The sequence below is a fragment of the Balaenoptera ricei genome, chromosome 15, assembly GCF_028023285.1.
Source record: "Balaenoptera ricei isolate mBalRic1 chromosome 15, mBalRic1.hap2, whole genome shotgun sequence".
NCBI classification, from domain to species: domain Eukaryota; kingdom Metazoa; phylum Chordata; class Mammalia; order Artiodactyla; family Balaenopteridae; genus Balaenoptera; species Balaenoptera ricei.
In genome coordinates, this window is record NC_082653.1 from 30,773,845 (window position 1) to 30,795,189 (window position 21,345).

Below are 21,345 nucleotides of genomic sequence, written 5' to 3' on the forward strand. Positions count from 1 at the left end.
GAGTTTTGATTATTCATTCAGTCTCTTAGTATAGGTAAGTAAAGTATAATACAGGCAGCTTTTCTATTTCTGCTTGAGTCAGTTTGGGTAACCTGTATTTTATAGGAATTTTTCTGTTTCATCTAAGTGATCAAATTTGTTGGCATACAGCTGTTCCTGTTATTTTCTGGCAAGTAGCTTTTTGGCTATATGTGTTCTCCTGTTTAATCTATTGAAGGGTTTTTGTTTTGTGTCTGATTTTGTTTTATCCTTTTCATTTTGCAAGGTCTCTAAATATTGTGAGGGTTTCTTCCAGAGCTTGCTTTCTTATTTTATGAATGCAATGATCTCTGAAGCCTCCTTGAATTTGCTAAAATTAGTATTTTTCGTTCTCTTAAGTTTCTTGCATTAATCCTTCCTTCAGAGTTAGTCATTCTGTGTGTTTATCTAGGTGGTGCTTTTAGGTTGATGATTTTCTCATACTAGTGATTCCTCAAGGTTGATTTGTATTTATAACTGAATGTCTAAGCTTATGAGTACTGGGTGAACTGAGGTGTCATGAAGGTGTGATGTGATGTCCTAAGGGAGAGGCTGGCTAGCTAGTACCAGGGCTCTCCAGCTCTGGTCTGCTCTGGCTGTTGTTGAATGGTCTGCATTCCTTCCACAGTGGAGGAAGGAAGGAGCAACGGACCAGGTGTGTGGATGCATTTGGCATGTTCATGGTTGTGCCACGTGCCTCCCCACTTGGGGCGTTCTGGCTAGAAATTCAGTGCTTCAGAAGTATCTCTCAGTACTTCTCATAGCACCTTTTCCTCTTATCCCAAACCCTTGTTTTTACATTTCTTCTATAATTTCAGTGAGATCTTGAAGAGGAAGAGAGAGAGAAGCATTTGTTCAATCTTTTTATCTTGAACCAGAATACAGATATTTTGGTAAATGATTTTAGGTATTACATTTTTCTGGTGTTGTGCTTTGCCCTGTTGCTATGTGCAAAGTTGCTCATCTTCACAGGAAAAACATGTATAGTCCACAGATCTTAAGCAATTTTGGTGGAATATTTGATGTAGTCATTTTTAAGTTCTTCAGTTGCAGTCTATTTAAAACAACTCAAATACCTACAGGGATGGGGTAGAAAGCAGGTGGGTAAACAGAACAGGTGCAAGGCCATGGAAAGTTGTCAAGGTGGAGACTGTATGACATTGATCAACCAAGACAGATCTGTAAAAGAGCAGATCTTAAATGTTTCACCACAAAAAAGAAATGGTAATTATGTGACATGATGCAGGTGTTAGGTATAGCTATGGTGGTCATCATTTTGCAGTAAGTGTATCAAATCAACACATTGTATACTTTCAATGTGCACTTTAGATTTACACAATGTTATATGTCAGTTATATCTCAATAGAGCTAAGGAGAAAAAAAGACAGGTCTGCTTACAGGTTGTGCACTACATGAGTGACCCCACCTGAAGTATGCAGTGCACAACTGTCCTGAGCAGCCCTGAGAGGTCTAGGCCTCATATGCCTTTCTAGTTGTAAACTCCTGTATGCATCAGGAATCAGTAATTCCACTTATAGAAATGTTTACATATAAACATGGTTATTTTTCTAAAAATGAAAAATTGAAAGCAAACTAAATATCAAAATGTAATGGTTAAGTGACTGTTTGGCTTCATAGAAATCATTCTGCCATTTAAAGTTTTGTTTATGATAGATAAAATAATGTGGTAAAATAATTGTGATCTACATTTTAAAAAATCAAAATTGAAAATTAATATGACCACAACTGTGTAAAACTGTATAGAAAAAAATACTGGAAAGAAAGATCCAAATGTGGACAGTGATCTCTGGGTGGTGAAATTGTATGATTTTTTTTTTCCCTTTCCTTGTATTTTTCAAATTTACTATCATGAGCATATATTATTTTTACAATGAATAACAACAAAAACTTTTTTTTTAATGGCTCTGGACTTTCACCTTGCTGTGGTATATTTCTGATTTTCCTGAACTAGCTCTTTTTTGATGTTTTGATCTTATTTCTCAAACTAGTTTTTAGTAGTTTTGATGATTATTTAGAAGCAATAAGGAACTTAGATCATTGCAAATAAATCTTGTGGAACGTACTCCACCCAGCTGTACCATAGGAAAAGCCCCTTAAAATTCTTTCTTTCAGCTTGCCAGTGCAATGGCCACAGCAAATGCATTAATCAGAGTATCTGTGAGAAGTGTGAGAACCTGACCACGGGCAAGCATTGTGAGACCTGCATATCTGGCTTCTATGGTGATCCGACCAATGGGGGAAAATGTCAACGTAAGTCAAATTTTTCAGGGTTACTGATTGCAAACCAGGTGGCACATAATGCGTCTGTTTGACTTGTATATCTTGGAGGAAAAAAGCCACTTGGTTTCAGATATTGCATTTCTTAAGTTATACTTGTCAGGAGCTCAGCTGAGCTGGAGGAGAGAGAGCAGAGCTGCCTAGTGTCAGAGTAGCCATTAAAGCAACTAGTCAAAAATGAAGGACTTCCCTGGTGGTCCAGTGGTTAAGACTGCACGCTCAATGCAAGGGGCCCGGGTTCGATCCTTGGTTAGGGAACTAGATCCCACATGCCGCAACTATGAGCCTGCATGCCACAACTAAAGATCCCCCGTGCGGCAACAAGGATCCTGCATGCCACAACTAAGACCCGGCGCAGCCAAATAAATAAATATTAAAAAGAAAAAAATGAAGGAGTTAAGCCTTTAATCACTTACTGTGATGGTATAAGCAAGAGGCTTAAACTGGAGAAAGCACTGACTCCCCTTGTTCCACTTTCCCTCCTGGAATGGTGCGCTGGTTGAGCGTCAAGTGGATCAGCATAGGCTTGGGGGTCAACTCGTTGTTGAGGGAGGCCCAGCAAAAAGCCTTTTATGGACCCTGGGGTCGGGAGGGAGGGTGAAGGGGAAGGACTAAGAGTGGAAAAGTACCTGAGACTGAGAGTGGGTAAAGCCTCTTTGAGGTTCCCCTCCTCCTCCATATGGAAGCTCAGCAGAGGTGACTGAAGAAGACCTCTGCCCAAGGCCTCAGATAAAGAGACCTAGGAATGAAGGTGCCTGAGCTAGGAATGCAAATATGTGAAAGAGAGTGGCCGGCCAGGTGACCTGAGACCTTGACTCAACCCCCCTCAGAGACTTCCACCCAGGCTGGTGTGGGGAGGGCAGCTTTCCTGGTACGGCCCACCAGGGAAAGCCTTTGTCATTGTCTATGGTTCGGCCTCAAAAATCACATGTAGGTTTTTAACCAGGAGCTGGACTCCTCAGTACTTCTACTATTTTTAAAGATTTAAGTAGTCCCATGTTTCCCCATACATGTCAAATAGATTCCTGTAAGCAATAGGGTACTTTATTGTTAGTACACAAATTATATTTTTTAAAATGACAAGTGATACCAATAAACTACTTTTTGGTTTGTTCTAGTTTATAGTGGAAAGACCCGTCAGGTCTTAGTAGGAAAATACATAAGAAAGGAAAATCTCTACCTACTTGCCATATCCCACCTCCAAACTCCTTAGCATGGCTCTTGAGAATCTGACCCCAGAGCATCCAGAAGAGAGTTAGTGTCCTAGTGGAACCTCCCTGGGGTTTAGTTGCTTCATCTGTAAAATGGGGATAGTAGAGTGGTTGTTGAAATGAAAGCAGTCAGCAGGACATAACAGGTAGATGTGAGCAATTATTATTACTCTTCTGATGTCCTTTCTCACCACTCTTAAGTAAAATTTCTTGCTCAGATTAAAAGGTATTAAGTAAAACTGTTTTTTCACTCTTTGTGAATAGATTTCATCCATTAGACAGAAATCAGAGTACTTGACATTATTGAGTGGTGAGTATATATAAGGCATTGTGCTGGTAGCTACCTGAGACAGTGCTGCTTTTATTATCCTCAGGATCAAGTAGTCTGCCCAAGGTCTCAGTGTGAGATTTGGCCATGCTGAGAACCATATCCAGGATGTGTGACTTTAGCTGTTGGGCCTGGTTGTGCCACTGTGAGGGTGCCATCATCCCCATATCTTCAGCTCTCATCTTAGAAAAATTACATTCTCCTCTGTGGCATCTGTGAGGCCTGAGTACAGTTGTTCAGAACTCAGAGCTAGCTTTATTTTTTAGAGTCACAATCCATAATAGAAAGCATGATTTAAAAATACTGTGAGTGGGCTTCCCTGGTGGCGCGGTGGTTGAGAATCTGCCTGCCAATGCAGGGGACACGGGTTCGAGCCCTGGTCTGGGAAGATCCCACATGCCGTGGAGCTACTAGGCCCATGAGCCACAGCTACTGAGCCTGTGCGTCTGGAGCCTGTGCTCCGCAACAAGAGAGGCCACGATAGTGAGAGGCCCGCGCGCCGCGATGAAGAGTGGCCCCCGCTTGCCGCAACTAGAGAAAGCCCTCGCACAGAAATGAAGACCCAACACAGCCAAAAATAAATAAATTAATTAATTAATTAATTTTAAAAAAGAAAAGAAAAACACTGCCTGTGCTTCACCTTCAAAGATGAGCAGGTGGTGATGGGCCCAAAAGAAAAAAAAAAAATACTGTGAGTGACACCAAGTCTTTAATGTTTTCTTCTTAGAATTGTATAGTCCTTAAGCTATGGATAACAGCGATGAGTTTTTGAATGCTTACTGTGTTTTATTCATGTATTATATCATTTAATCCTCCCCAAAACCCTACGGGATAGGCACTGTTATTATCCCTGTCACATGGATGAGGAGGCTGACTTAGAAAGGGAGCTAAGTGGAGGGACCTGAATTCAAACCCAGGCAAACTGAACTTTAGGCCTTTGCTTTTGTTAGCACACTGCACCTCTCTCCATCCTCAGTAGAGCCCCGAGTTGAACCCTAGTGTTTCTCACTCCAGCATAAATTTTCTTCGCCACTGCACTATTCTATTCATAGGTTTCTTTGGATTTTTTTTCTCCACCGGATTTCCTTTAAAAGTACACCGATCTCCAGCCTAATACTTTTAATTTATTCACAGAAAAACAGTTTGTAGAGTGAAAAGGTATTGAGCAAAAGGATTCATTTATTTCACCTGGAGTATAAAGTTTGTCATAGCTGACACTTATGTGTTGGATGAAAGAAGGTGGAGATGTGTTAGTGGCTAGAGGAGGGAGATGACAAGTCATTTGCTGTTAAGGAAGAAGAAGGCAGGCAAGGGTGTGAATCCTAGAGGGCCGCTGAAACACTGACCTGCCATTGGAATCCTGCCTCAGAAGCGTGGCCATTGTGGAGAAGTCTCCTCAGCTAAGGCAGAGCTTAGCCAGACCAACCCTCCCCCCCAGAGGGCAGTCATCGCTCAGAGGTCTCTATGAGGACAGGGACTGTGTCTGTGTGCCACACTGGAGATGCTTCAGAAATGTTTATTGAGTGAATGAGAGAATGGTGATAGTGAAAAACGGAGTCTATTGCAAAGATCTTTGCAAAGTCTATTGCAAAGTCTGTTGCAGAGGGATGACCTCAGATTGGCAGCAGACACTGACATTTCTCTTTCCTCCTGGCCTGTGACTTTGGCTTCTTTAATGTTGCCTTGACATTATTTGAGATAAATCACTAGCTAAAAAACAAGAATTGTACCCCTTAAATGAATGCATTTATTTTACCTGGCTTTCCTGTTGAATCCAGTTGAGATAATATTATTTGTTTTAGGAAAAGTCTCTAATAGTGGTAATCTTTTAAGCCAGTTGTGACCACCCACTTTCCTTTTCCTTCTCCCCAGCATGCAAGTGCAATGGGCACGCGTCGCTGTGCGATACCAACACGGGCAAGTGCTTCTGCACCACCAAGGGTGTCAAGGGGGACGAGTGCCAGCTGTGAGTACCACACTCCTGGGACTCCTGCCACAGGCCATACCTCATCAGGGAGGGCCAAGGGGCTGTGAAACTGCCTGAACCCCAAGAGCCACCCTTTTCTCTGGGCCTTGTTGCTGTGGGCTCTGAGGGATCCCAGGTTGATTGACTTGAAGTTTTGCCCTTTCTCCTTCAGATAGGTGTAATTTAGTCACCCTCCATACTGGGAAGGTTGTCAGTTTAGCAGTAATTCTTTAATGGCTCTTTAAATCACAATTTTATGTTTGAGTGACACTGACAGTTCCTTGCTTGCTGACTTGGATTAGTCTTTTAACTTCACTAACAACTTGATTTTTGTCATATCAGGAGATTTTCCTAAAAGATAGAGTTAGAAGAGCTGGTATTCCAGGACAGTATTTTATTTGGCATTTTGGTTGTCTAATAGAGAGGTCATCATGCCTTTAACACACCCTCCCTGTTCTAGCATTTTCCTTGGTGAAGTATGTCAAACATTTTCCGGGGAAGAGTTTGGGGTTCCCATCCATGAGGATGCAAACAGCATCAGGCAGATGTGGGGATTCAGCACTGGCTGTGCCTCCACTGAGTAGGGTGCTGTTGAGGCAAATCACTTAACTGTGTTAAGCCTCATTTTCCCCATCTATCAATAGTGAGGCTAGTGGTAATTGTTTTTAGTGTCCTGGTGAGTTGAAACAAGAGAGATTGTTCCCCAGGGTCTCTCTGCCTCACCAGAAAACCTCATAAAATAAGCTCTCAATTTAATTTTTAAATCTAGGCTCCTGTAAATAGAAAAATGTAATAGAGCAAAATTAATAACCCCTGCCTTCAGTTAATGGTATACAACAAAGAAATGAAGTGTAGATCTAGTGAAAGACTTTCTCTTTAGGAAATTTTAAATATAAACAAGTGCTGATAATCACTCTAGATAAAAAGATACAACATCCTTGTATTATTTATCTGGCAAAAGTGCTTCACCCAAGCTTTCCCCTCCTTTCCTCACAGTTCATAGCTATTGTGCCTGCCTGAATCACTTTGTAAAGTGGGAGCCTGGGTTTTACTGATGTTCATAGATGATATTTATGAGGAAATTAATAATTCTTTTTTACTAGAACTTATTTTTTTCTCCAGACTGATGAACCATGTCCAAGGGTTGTTTTTTGTGTTTTGTTTTTTAAGTGATTCTTGGTTTTTAGCCTTCTCTCACTTGTATTTAAAGAACAGGTTCAATTTATCCAGGAAAAGTGAATATATGAAAAATGTTTTTATTCTTTTTCAATAACAGCTCTGATTTTATTGCAGTAATAAAAACAGACAGCTAGATGGCCCTAGGAGAAAAACACATGTAAGATAGCCGTTCTTCCACTTAGCCACCATTTACATCTTGTGGCATAATATCTTATCTAAACAGTTTGCCTTTGCCACAGTCTCATCTACACCCACACATTCCAAAATGGATAAAAACTTACTACTTTATTAGCAACTAACCACAGGTAAATCAATTTGAAAACTGTTTTAACTGCACTTTTAGAAGACTATTTAGTCCATACAAAAGTGAACATGTGTTTTTCATGATAATAAATAGGATCTAAATTTTATTTTATTTGAATTTATCTCATGTGCTTTGGCAAGTGTTTATCAGTTGGTGGTGGTGTGAACTGCTGGGCAGTCAGCATTGAAAATGAATGCAAAGTCTTGTTAGTCCATCTGATTTGAGTAACAGTGAAGAATGTAATTATACTGACTCAAAAACTGGTAGTTTGGGCTTCCCTGGTGGTGCAGTGGTTGAGAATCTGCCTGCCAATGCAGGGGACACGGGTTCGAGCCCTGGTCTGGGAAGATCCCACATGCCACGGAGTAACTGGGCCCGTGAACCACAACTACTGAGCCTGCGCATCTGGAGCCTATGCTCCGCAACAAGAGAGGCCGCGATAGTGAGAGGCCCGCGCACCACGATGAAGAGTGGCCCCCGCTCGCTGCAACTAGAGAAAGCCTTCGCACAGAAACGAAGACCCAACACAGCCAAAAATAAATAAATAAATAAATAAATAAATTTTAAAAACAAAAAAAACTGGTAGTTTATATAAAAAGATCTACTTGATTTTAAAGTGAATGTAGATTCTAAGTAACAACAGAAAATAATCTTCATTTTTTTCATTTTTTTCCCCCAGATGTGAAGTAGAAAATCGATACCAAGGAAACCCTCTCAAAGGAACATGTTATTGTAAGTGTTTTTGCAGTTCTCATTTGTCTAGAAGCAAAGTAGTTCAGTAAAACATTATTTTCTTTAACATGGTTTGAGAATGATAAGTGCTATAGGAATATAGTAACCACCCATAGAAGTGTCGCCTAATTTGATGTGTTACATTCTATTAAATTTAATACATATGTAAATACTATTTTAAGCTGCTTTAATTCTGGTTGTGGTTTATATCAGTATGTCCATAGCAAATATCAGGGAAGAGTACAGAGATACACGTCTCTGGCTCTCCTGATTTACGTCCTCTTGAAACCTTATTTCATTTGCCATTATCTGGTTGGGGTCATTGTATGTCATATTTTAGGATCGATCAAAAACAGAATTCTTAAAATATAGTTGAAGTTATCCTCTCTGAAACTGATTTGTGTTAACCACCTCTCTAGGAACTAATATGTAAAATAAAATATCTAGTAACTGACTTACAGTGAATGGTAAATCCGGCAAGGTGACCAGGTCCTTATGGGTAAATGCATTTTCTTCTTGTAGGAGAATCCACATACTAGGTCAGATTATGGAACCAGAGGAAAATGAGCTAATGTTTTCACATTCTGCTATAATTATATACTGGCTTTTCTGGGTTAAATAATGTCCCCTCAAAATTCATGTCCAGCTAGAACCTATAAATGTGTTTTTCTAGAAAAAAACAAGAGAAAAACTTCATGACCTTGTATATGGGAAAAGGTCCTTAGATGTGATTCGAAAAGCACAATTCATAAAAGAAAAACTCGTTTATTAGGACTTACCAAATTTAAAACTTGTGTTTTTAAAAAATACTGTTTAAAAAGTAAAAAGGGACTTCCCTGGTGGCACAGTGGTTAAGAATCCGCCTGTCAATTCAGGGGACACGGGTTCAATCCCTGGTCCAGGAAGATCCCACATGCCACAGAGCAACTAAGCCCGTGCACCACAACTATTGAGCCTGTGCTCTAGACCCCGCGAGCCACAACTGCTGAGCCTGCATGCCACAACTACTGAAGCACACGCGCCTAGAGCCCATGCTCCACAACAAGAGAAGCCACCACAATGAGAAGCCCACACACTGCAATGAAGAGGAGGCCCCACTCACCACAACTAGAGAAAGCTCACGCGCAGCAATGAAGACCCAACGCAGCCAAAAATAAATTAATTAATTAATTTTTAAAAAAGTAAAAAACAAGCTACAGACTAAGGAAAATGTTTACAAAGCGTATCTTTGATTAAGAGTTTGTATTCAGAATATATAAAGAACTCTTACAACTGGATAAGGGGACAATTTCAGTTAAAAACAAAGATTTGAATAGACATTTCACCAAAGAAGATAGACGAATTGCCAATAAGCACATGAAGAAATGTGTAACATTGTTAGACATTTGGGATATGTGTATTAAAACCACAATGAGGGGGCTTTCCTGGTGGTGCAGCGGTTAAGAATCCACCTGCCAATGCAGGGGACACGGGTTCGAGACCTGGTCCGGGAAGATCCTACATGCCGCAGAGCAGCTAAGCCCATGTGCCACAACTACTGAGCCCGTGCTCTAGAGCCCGTGAGCCACAACTACTGAGCTCACGCACCACAGCTACTGAAGCCCGCCTGCCTAGAGCCCGTGCTCTGCAACAAAAGAAGCCACCGCAATGAGAAGCCCATGCACCGCAACGAAGAGTAGCCCCCACTAGCCACAACTAGAGAAAGCCCGCACGCGGCAACAAAGACCCAACGGAGCCGAAAAAAACACAGTGAGATACACCCGTAGAATGACTAGAATCAAAAGCCAATACAGTGGCTTAATAGAAGACAACTGGATTCTCATATATGCTTCTACATTCAATCTGTTGCACTATGTCTCTTTGGTTAAAGTACACACAAAAAAAACCTGGCCCCACCAGACATATAGTTAGAAAAGGATGGAGTGTTTTAATAACCTTTTCAGGTAACTGGGTATTATCCTTTGATACCATATCAAAACCAGGCAACTGGTCATTTCTTAAAGGTTAGTTTATAAAGTGAAACCTGAAACCATATCAATTAATTTTTTGTAATCTGGTACCTTATATTTCTCTGTCTTGAAAAATAAAAGCCAATACCAAGTTTTAGCAATGATGTGGAGAAAGTGAAACCCTTATAAATTTTTTGTGGGACTATAAAATGGTTTTCCACTTTGGAAAATCATTTGGCAGTTTTTTGAACAGTTAAAAATAAACTTACCAACAACTCCCCATTTCCCTCTTCCCCTACCCTCTAACAACCACCATTCTACTTTGTCTATATGACTTTGACTATTCTAGGTACCTCATATAAGTGGAAATATACAGTATTTGTCTTTTTGTGATACATTTATTTCATTTAGCATAATGTCCTCAAGGTTCATTCATGTTGTAGCATGTGTCAGAATTTCCTTTCTCTTTAAGACTGAGTGATATTCCATTGAATGTATATACCACATTTTGTTTATCCATTCATCTGTTGATGGACACTTGGTTTGCTTCCACCATTGGGCTATGATCTCTTTGGCTGCTATGAACATGGTTGTACAAATAGCCCTTCAGGATCCTACTTCCAGTTCTTTTGGGATATACTCAGAAGTGGAATTGCTGGATCATTTGGTAATTCTATTTTAATTTTTTGAGAAACTGCCATACTGTTTTTCACAGCAGCTGCACCATTCCCACCAGCAGTGCACAAGGATTCCAATTTCTCCACATCCTCACCAACACTTTTTTTGGTGGTAGCCATCCTACTACAGGTGATGTGTTATCTCATTGTGGTTTTGATTTGTATTTCCCTAATGATCATTGATGTTGAGCACCTTTTCATGTGCTTATTGGCCATTTGTATATCTTCTTTGGAGAAATATCTATTAAGTCTTTGCCCATTTTTAAATTGGGTTGTTGAATTGTACATTACTTCTTAGAATTAAATTATACTATCTTTAGCCAGTAGGCTCTTTTTCAAGCTATGTTCTTTTGCTACATTACATTAGTCTTTGAATGCTTTCTTGCTTTCTAGAATAAGATAACTGAGGCACATATTCCTTGCCCCAAACCTGGAATCAACCATTTTTACTTGGAGTCTTGGTTTCTTTTATACCATTAATTTATAGCTTTGTATCTTTAAGCATAAATAGATGCTCAATTAATATTTGTAGGTAAGTTAGCTTGGAGCCTAAAATCTCAACCAGGGTCATGATACAAGGAGGTTTTGGTGGGTTAACTCAAACAAAATGACATTGCCCACAGACTTTGCCAAAAGTGCTTGCTTTCCTGGCTGTTGAATATTTATGAGAAAATCAATCTGTATCTCTAGAGACCTATTCTGTTTTGTTTCGTTTCAGTTTTTAAATACATATTTCTTTCTTTCCATAGATACTCTTCTTATTGACTATCAGTTCACCTTTAGCCTATCCCAGGAAGATGACCGCTATTACACAGCCATCAATTTTGTGGCTACACCTGATGAAGTAAGATTTAAAAGTCTTCTTACTTTGTTTTGAATTTGTGTGGAACTTTTTCTTGGTCACTATGGATAGAAGCAGTGCCTTAGCGGCGGTCTCCAGAGTGGAGTCCACAGGATGATGTTTAGAGGTACAGGAAAGAAATGTTAGAATCTACATTTATCTCCTTTCTATTTAAAAGGTGAGATTTACCATGTTGTTAAGATTTACCATGATCTGATATACAGAGTGACATTGACTCCACACATACTTGGTTTGCCCATCAGCCCATCACAGCCCCATACAGGAAAGGAGAGGAGACTGCAAGGGGAACTTCCCTGTTAGGGGGGCAGTGTCAGAACCCAGATTTACTCTCTCAGAATGGAAATTAATACCAGTGATGCAAGGCAGGGGTGACACTTATGCTCCTAGAATGAGTTCTTATCCTCATTAAGAGGTAAAAACAGTGAAGAAGTCAGCCAGAAATAATTGAAATTACTAAGGTAACTATTTGAAATGTATTTTTATATCTACTGTTGTTAATGGTAAACCCCAGCCTGCCATAAGGTATTACCTAGAGGTAAAAGGGAGCCAACACAGCATGACATTTAAAAGTAAAGCATCTAGAGTATGAACATGCACCTATATGATTTCTTCAGTGAAATGTAAAGTCATTTAATACCTCCTCTGGTACATAATGAAATTTTACTAAACCTGATGGTAAATTATTTAGGAGCCTCCTTGGAGGTTTCTTATTTTTCATCAACATACACAAAGCCATTTACCATTACAAAAATACAATAAATGTAACAAATAATACATGGAAAACAATATGATAATAAGCCAAAGTGTATTCCTTTGATAACAGATGTTATCAGCAAGCACTGCTAAATTTAAGAAATAAATAAATCAGTAGTAAAATGAAGTCCAGTGTGGGATGTTTACAATTAAATGAAAGTAAGATTTGTTTTTTGTATTCCACTTCAATGATAAAATTAAGAAGAGATGTACTAGAGAAGATACATTCTCATGAGTGAATAGCTTTTTAAGTAAAAATAATAAATGACTTTCAATGAAAATGTTTTGTGGAAAAACTGTGTTGGTATATCATTTCAGTGGCTGTACTGACCAGAATTTTTTTTTTAATTTTTTAGAATAAGGCTATAGCAAAAGTACCACACATGAAATTTATTTACTGCCTTGTTTCTCTTATGACAGAATATTTAATAGTTACACAATGTATGTGTCCTGTCTTTTACAAAAGCACCAAGATTTCAAGGTTATTAATCCTTTCCAGGGAAAGAAGTAATCGCTAGTAATGTGCTACCAGCAAATATTAAAAAATAGGGAATTCCCTGGCGGTCCAGTGTTTAGGACTCCATGCTTCCAACTGCAGGGGGCACGGGTTCGATCCTTGGTCAGGGAACTAAGATCCCACATGCCGTGACGCCTCTAAATAAATAAATAAGTAAATAAACACTTGAGCAGTCCCTTTAAGAGAATGATGAGGCCTTATCAATAAATGAGAAGGTAACTGCTTTATGAGAGAAACTTCTGGTTTGGAGATCACGTTTTGGAAATAGCTGTTTGGAAATGCTTCCATTGTTGTAATTTTTGTGCTGTAAAAACTATCAAAAGAATGCTCTTTAAAATCTCAATTTTCTAACCTGTTTTAAAAATCTTTCAATGTGAAGAATTTCAGCAGGATTGGATTCAAAAATTTAAAACACAACATCTGACTCATTTGGAAAAACAATTTTTTGGCCCCAAGAAAGAGATTTATGAGCCAAATTTCAGGGAAAACTAAAAATTAGTATCATGATTTACCTAACACAACTGACAGTGCTCTTCTTCCAGCTGGCCCAACACATTCCTCAGAGATACCTTTTTCAGTCATTAAAACCAAGAGTCACAATAAATTAAACTAGCTCTTCAAACTGCTGTATCTCTAAGTGGTATACAAAGTTTTCAAAGGTAATAAAACATATTCTGTCATATTTCTCTTGAAATAATATTTTTAGTAAGAGAAAAATGTTCTTAATCATGGGTGAAGACAATTAAAAGTTTTTAAATTTAGTTTATTTCAGCTTTATGTGCTATTCCTTAAAAACCACTTCCATTTTGGAGAACTTTACACTGTATATAATCTATGGGTTCAGAAGTACATAGGTTTGATTTATAAGTTAGTATAAATTGAGACACTTGACCAAGTGTTTTATTCTTCAGACATTTGGAAAGGGCTGCCCAGAGGATCCTTAAGAGGCTGATTCCCTAACATAGGTCACAGGATGTAAGTCACTGTGCTCTGGTGAGGGTCTTTTTAAAAGATACTTTTCCATGGAGTTAGGCATTTGATAAAGCATTAAATCCCGTATACTTTTTTTTTAATTTAACTAATTTATTTATTTATTTGGTTGCACTGGGTCTTGGTTGCAGCAGGCAGGCTCCTTAGTTGTGGCATGAGAACTCTTAGTTGCGGCATGCATGTGGGATCTAGTTCCCTGACCAGGGATTGAACACGGGGCCCCTGCATTGGGAGCACAAAGTCTTAACCACTGTGCCACCAGGGAAGTCCCTAAATCCCATATACTTTTATGGGAGGGAAATGAAATTTGTTTTGGATATATTGCTTATGTTAAGGTTAGAAATTTTGCTAACTATTCTATAAGCATGAGTTTCTCTTAAGACATTAAAATATCTTTTTGTAATTAAGAAAGTTGAGAGTAGTAAAATTTAACTACTGCTTTCTTTTAAAATCAGGAAACTGTTACAATAATTCATTTTCTAATTATTTGTACATCTCATCAGCAAAATAGGGATTTGGACATGTTCATCAATGCCTCCAAAAACTTCAACCTCAACATCACCTGGGCTGCCAGCTTCTCAGGTAAAGACATACCTAGAGAAGACCTTCCAAGTGGAGATAATTGATTGAGAAAGAGTTGAGAAAAGGGGCTCTGGAGACAGACAGATGGGTTTGAAACCCACTTTTGCCACTTATTAGCTGGAAGACCTTGAGCAAGTGTCTAAGATCTCTCTCTAGACCCTTAGGGTTATTCATCTTAAAGAGAAGGTAATAATACTTATACTGTAGATTAAATTTGGCTATACCTGTCAGTGCCTGCCATGGTATCAAGATCAGTACATGCTCACGACCCCTGCCCTACTACCACCATTAATACCATTGCTGCAGCCTCTGCTGTGGCGCTGCCATCATCATCTCCATCCATGCTTCAGAAGTGAAAAATGCAATTGACTCAGTTTCAAGAAATGGAAACATTTTTAATAGAATGAGATTTTAGTAGGTACAGGGGAAAATGTACTTTGGGAATTAAATAAAGCTCTAAGAGCACAGCTTTTGCTGTCTTGTTTATCTTACAGTGATTTACTAAAGATCTTCTGAGCAGAAAATCTAAAGAAAAAAGGGTGGCCCTGATGTAGTGGTTAAGAATGTAGCTCAGCGGACCTAGATTTGAATTCTCCCTGTTACTTGTTTTCTGAGCCAGTTTCCGCAGGTATGAAATGGTGTAATAAAAACACCCAGCCGTGTAGAATGTTCTGAGGATTAAATGAGATAATAAATGAAGTACTCAGTGTAAGTGCTAGAAACATGGGATATTCTCATCAAATGGTAATTATGTTTCATCATCATTATTACTATCACAATACTGTTCTTTGGTCAAAACACAATCAATTAGACTGAAACAAAATAAAAACATTACTTTGCACATCACTTTGTGTTCATCATATCTTAAAAGATTGTGTAGAATTCGGAAAAGGTTCAGAAACTTGCAGTGAAGAGAGGCCTTTAAGAAAAAGTCTGAATTATCAGAGCCTTTGTTTGGAGAAGGGTGGCATCCCTGAGTATGTGATTGATTTACAATGACAGTCTCAATGAGGACCAGCCAGTCTGGCTTCAGTCACAGGATTTAACTCAGACATGGGAAAAGCCTATTTCATGAATCTTTATAAACACTAGAATTCCTGGCTGAGGGACAATGTGGAATGTTGAAGGACTGCCTGGGAATAGGATAGGTTTATATCAGATTGGGGGGATTTAGAGTCAGTTGTAGCTGGTAGCAGAAGGGACTGAGTGACCGCTAGAGCTCCTTCCTCCCTGCTGCTGTTGAGACTTGCAGTCACTGCTAGTTAAAAAGTGAGGGCTGAATCCGTGTCCCTGGTATGGGGGATCTAGAGCACTGCCAAACAGGTTTAAGGGGGCAGTGCAAAGCAAGGGAAGTGTTGTGGGCAGAGTGAATGCCATTGCTTGTTAATAGGATTCTACTGGTATCTGGATTTTCAAAGCCACATGTAGCCTGTTTCTGTGGGAGGAGTTGTAGGGGATCCTGGTAAAGCCATTTGGGTTAAGGGCATAGGCTTGTGTATCAGCCCTCCCAGCTTCAAATCCCAACTGTACTTCCTGGCTATGTGACCTGAGCCAAGTTACTTAATTTTCCTGAACCTGAGTTTTCTGATGTGTAAATGAGGATAATAGTTGTTAGAATTAAATGAGATTGAGCTCTTAAAGGCCATTTCTGGAACATAGTGTTTAATAAATGCTAACTATTATCATTATTATTAGTGAGGGCAGATTCGGTCCCCCAAAAAAAGTCTGTTTATTTCATTCTTTTCTTCCTAACAGCTGGAACCCAGGCTGGAGAAGAGATGCCTGTTGTTTCAAAAACAAACATTAAGGAGTACAAAGATAGTTTCTCTAATGAGAAGTTTGATTTTCGCAACCACCCAAATATCACTTTCTTTGTTTATGTCAGTAATTTCACCTGGCCCATCAAAATTCAGGTAAGAAGTGCTTTTTAGTCTTATACTTGCAAAGATGGTGAAATGTCTGTAGTGAAACTAAATTCACTAATCTGTAACTTGCAGTAAATGAGATGTACAATATTAATATTGTTTTGCCTTTGTAATATCTGTGGTAAAGGAGTGCTGAGCACATACCATAAAAGAAGATTGTAGTAGGGCTGCCTTAAATCACTTATGAAGGAAATTTATAAGCACTTTTAAAAATAAATTTATTTTTATTTATTTATTTTTGGCTGAGTTGGGTATTTGTTGCTGCACACGGGCTTTCTCTAGTTGCAGCGAGCGGGGGCTACTCTTTGTTGTGGTACTTCTCACTGTGGTGGCTTCTCGTTGCGGGACACAGGCTCTAGGTGCATGGGCTTCAGTAGTTGTGGCACGTGGGCTCAGTAGTTGTGGCTTGTGGGCTCTAGAGCTCAGGCTCAGTAGTTGTGGCTCACGGGCCTAGTTGCTCCGCGGCATGTGGGATCTTCCTGGACCAGGGATCAAACCCGTGTCCCCTGCATTGGCAGGCGGATTCTTAACCACTGTGCCACCAGGGAAGTCCCTGTAAGCACTTTTGAAAGCAAGTTGATATATAACAGATTTGGTAATTACAACTGTATTTATTTCTTCGTTAAGGACTTGTCACTAAAAAGCCTGTAGAGCTACACAAAGAGCTTCAATTCTGGAATGAGTAAGGTGTATATAAATGAAGCAAACACACATAACCAGTGAAAGCTGGAGTATGGAAAGTGCCATATGAGAAGATCCCCAAAATGCTATCAGGTTTTAAAGGAGCATAGGATGGAGGGTAATGGAGACATAGTGGGGGACAGTATAAGGTCGCCTTAAGGGTTTAGGCCTTCTGGTCAGACAGATGCAGGTTTGAGTCCTGGCTTGCTCTTGTACAATTCCTGTAGCCTCTCCACGACTCAGATTCTTTGTACATGTGACCTGAAAGGGTAGGTCTAAGGGTTCATGTTGCCTGCTGCAGCTACTGCTGCTATCAACCTGCTCCTTTTCTCTGTTCCCAGGGGACCAGTGCACTCCCTCTTATCCAGGCTTGACCCATGGCCCCATTTGTGCTCTTTATAAGCATCTGCCACTATGTCTTTGAGGCCTTGCCTCAGCACTTTCTGCTTTAACCCCCTTCATTTTGGGTAAAGGTGTGGAGTTCCGGGAAGGGTGGACTTTTGTTTGTTTGTTTGTTTAATTTATTTTTTATACAGCAGGTTCTTATTATCTATTTTATACATATTAGTGTATATATGTCAATCCCAATCTCCCAATTCATCCCACCACCACCACCCCCCTTTTCCCCCCCTTGGTGTCCATACGTTTGTTCTCTACATCTGTGTCTAAGCGTGGACTTTGGAACGACTGGTTCACCTTTAGCCGTGGAAACGTGGTCACTAGACTGGGGCTCTGACTGCTTGCCAACTTTCAGTAGCGTGATCAAGTGGAGCAGGTCGCCACTGATCATTTGGGATGGGCTTGAAATCTGGTTCTGGTGGGTATGTGTTCATGCCTTGGGACTGTAACTAAAGAGCAGTCAGTCACTCTTTTCCTTTCTGGAATGTGGAGGACAGGCTCTGTGTTGTATTTTTTTCTCACCACCCTCTTTTTCTATTTAGATGGTCCACAGATTTGTTTACCCTCTAATCTGCTTCTTCCTTTGTTCTTGCACACTCTCTGCTTCCCTTCCCAGCTAGCCTTCTTGTAAGCATTGACCACACTCCCTGTTTGTTTCCTCTTATCCATTCACCCATCAGCCTGCAACAGTCTGCCTTCCTCCTTCACCACATCCTGAAGCTGCCTGCCACGGTGGACTCTAGTGACTGAATTCTTTAGTCCCGTTCTCCTTCTCATTGCATGATTTGAGTCAGTATCTTTCCTGCCTTCCTGGTCCTTTCCCTGATTCTCTGGCCTGTCTTTTTAAGGAATCTTCTTCCTTAAACACTGAGGTTGTCTGAGATTCAGGCCATGGTTCTCCTCTGTCTTTATCCCACTTGTAAGACTTATTGTACTACTCCTGTACTGGTGATTCTCAGTACTCTGTCTTCAGCCCTGCTTACACTTGAACTCCAGACCAGTGTTCTTGGTTGCTGCCTAGGCATCTCTACCTGGCCATTCACAGGCTCCCTGTACTCAGGGAGTCATTCTTGTGATCTTAGCCCCAAACCCTGTGCTTCCTTTCTAGTGAATGGCACCACTATTTGTCCTATTGCATAAGCCAGGACCCTGGAAATTATTTGCATTTCTGGAATAAACCTGACTTGGCATGATATATGATTTTTTACTATATGTGTTGCTGGACTCAGTTTGCTAATATTTTGGTTAGAATTTTGTATCTATCTCATGAGTGAGAAAGTCCGGTAATTTTCCTTTCCTGTCTTTGTTATGGTTTTTATATCAAAGTTAAACAAACCTTTATTTATAAATTGAGGAGTTATCTCTCTTTCTCATTTCTGGAAGAGGTTATATAAGATTAGAATTATATGAACCTTGCATACTTGATAGATCCCTCTTGTAAAATCATTTGATTCTGGTGTTTTATTTGTGGAGTTTCGTTTTCTTTTTCAACTGCTGATTCAACTTCTTTAATAGTTACGGGATGTTTTGGATATTCTCTCTCTATTTGCATTACTTAAGATAATTTTTTCTAGATGTTAATTTATTTCGTATGTTTTCAAATGTATTGACACAAAGTTGTTCACACTGTCCTCTTTTCTAATCTTGGCAGCATCTGTGCTTAAGTGTATTGAATCATTTACTTAAAAATGGTTAAAATGGTAAATTTTATATTAATATATATTTACCCCAATTTTTTAAAGTTTAAAAAAACAGACCAGAGGGCAGACAGTAAAAGCAAGAAGAACTACAATCCTGCAGCCTGTGGAACAAAAACCACATTCACAGAAAGATAGGCAAGATGAAAAGGCAGAGGGCTATGTACCAGATGAAGGAACAAGATAAAACCCGAGAAAAACAACTAAATGATGTGGAGATAGGCAACCTTCAAGAAAAATAATTCCGAATAATGATAGTGAAGATGATCCAGGACCTCAGAAAAAGAATGGAGGCAAAGATCGAGAAGATGCAAGAAATGTTTAACAAAGACCTAGAAGAATGAAAGAACAAACAAACAGAGATGAACAATACAATAACTGAAATGAAAACTACACTAGAAGGAATCAGTAGCAGAATAACTGAAGCAGAAGAACGGATAAGTGACCTGGAAGACAGAATGGTGGAATTCACTGCTGCCGAACAGAATAAAGAAAAAAGAATGAAAAGAAATGAAGACAGCCTAAGAGACCTCTGGGACAACATTAAACACAACAACATTGACATTATAGGGGTCCCAGAAGGAAAAGAGAGAGAGAAAGGACCCGAGAAAACATTTGAAGAGATTATAGTCGAAAACTTCCCTAACATAGGAAAGGAAATAGCTACCCAAGTCCAGGAAGCGCAGTGAGTCCCATACAGGATAAACCCAAGGAGAAACACACTGAGACACATAGTAATCAAATTGACAAAAATTAAAGACAAAGAAAAATTATTGAAAGCAGCAAGGGAAAAACAACAAATAACATACAAGGGAACTCCCATAAGGTTAACAGCTGACTTCTCAGCAGAAACTCTACAGGCCAGAAGGGAGTGGCATGATATACTTAAAGTGATGAAAGGGAAGAACCTACAACCAAGATTACTCTACCCGGCAAGGATCTCATTCAGATTCAATGGAGAAATCAAAAGCTTTACAGACAAGCAAAAGCTAAGAGAATTCAGCACCACCAAACCAGCGCTACAACAAATGCTAAAGGATCTTCTCTAAGTGGGAAACACAAGAGAAGAAAAGGACCTACAAAAACAAACCCAAAGCAATTAAGAAAATGGTCATAGGAACATACATATCGATAATTACCTTAAACGTGAATGGATTAAATGCTCCAACCAAAAGACACAGGCTTGCTGAATGGATACAAAAACAAGACCCATATGTATGCTGTCTACAAGAGACCCACTTCAGACCTGGGACACATACAGACTGCAAGTGAGGGGATGGAAAAAGATATTTCATGCAAATGGAAATCAAAAGAAAGCTGGAGTAGCAATACTCATATCAGATAAAATAGACTTTAAATTAAAGAATGTTACAAGAGGGCTTCCCTGGTGGCGCAGTGGTTGAGAATCTGCCTGCTAATGCAGGGGACACGGGTTAGAGCCCTGGTTTGGGAAGATCCCACATGCTGCGGAGCAACTGGGCCCGTGAGCCACAATTACTGAGCCTGCGCGTCTGGAGCCTGTGCTCCGCAACAAGAGAGGCCGCGATAATGAAAGGCCCGCGCACCGCGATGAAGAGTGGCCCCCACTTGCCGCAACTGGAGAAAGCCCTCGCACAGAAACGAAGACCCAACACAGCCATAAATAAATAAATAAACCCAAAAGTTTAAAAAAAAAAAAAAGAATGTTACAAGAGACAAGGAAGAACACTACATAATGATCAAGGGATCAATCCAAGAAGAAGATATAACAATTATAAATATATATGCACCCAACATAGGAGCACCTCAATACGTAAGGCAACTGCTAACAGCTGTAAAAGAGGAAATCGACAGTAACACAATAATAGTGGGGGACTTTAACACCTCACTTACACCAATGGACAGATCATCCAAAATGAAAATAAATAAGGAAACAGAAGCTTTAAATGACACAATAGACCAGATGGATTTAATTGATATTTATAGGACATTCCATCCAAAAACAGCAGATTACACGTTCTTCTCAAGTGCACACGGAACATTCTCCAGGATAGATCACATCTTGGGTCACAAATCAAGCCTCAGTAAATTTAAGAAAATTGAAATCATATCAAGCATCGTTTCTGACCACAACGCTATGAGATTAGAAATGAATTACGGGGGAAAAAACGTAAAAAACACAAACACATGGAGGCTAAACACTACATTACTAAATAACCAAGAGATCACTGAAGAAATCAAAGAGGAAATCAAAAAATACCTAGAGACAAATGACAATGAAAGTACGACAATCCAAAA

The 21,345-nt window shown here is 39.6% G+C and overlaps 1 protein-coding gene across 5 annotated transcripts in view; it reads left to right on the forward strand.

Moving 5' to 3' along the window:
• Positions 1-21,345, forward strand: part of ATRN (attractin) — a 158,318-nt gene that overhangs the window by 90,972 nt on the left and 46,001 nt on the right. For all 5 annotated transcript variants that reach the window (XM_059898407.1, XM_059898408.1, XM_059898409.1 and 2 more), the window contains 6 exons: positions 2,152-2,289; positions 5,728-5,821; positions 7,984-8,036; positions 11,412-11,506; positions 14,288-14,366; positions 16,122-16,279. In XM_059898407.1, the coding sequence (XP_059754390.1) occupies positions 2,152-2,289; positions 5,728-5,821; positions 7,984-8,036; positions 11,412-11,506; positions 14,288-14,366; positions 16,122-16,279 (617 nt within the window). The remainder of the gene's footprint in view (positions 1-2,151; positions 2,290-5,727; positions 5,822-7,983; positions 8,037-11,411; positions 11,507-14,287; positions 14,367-16,121; positions 16,280-21,345) is intronic.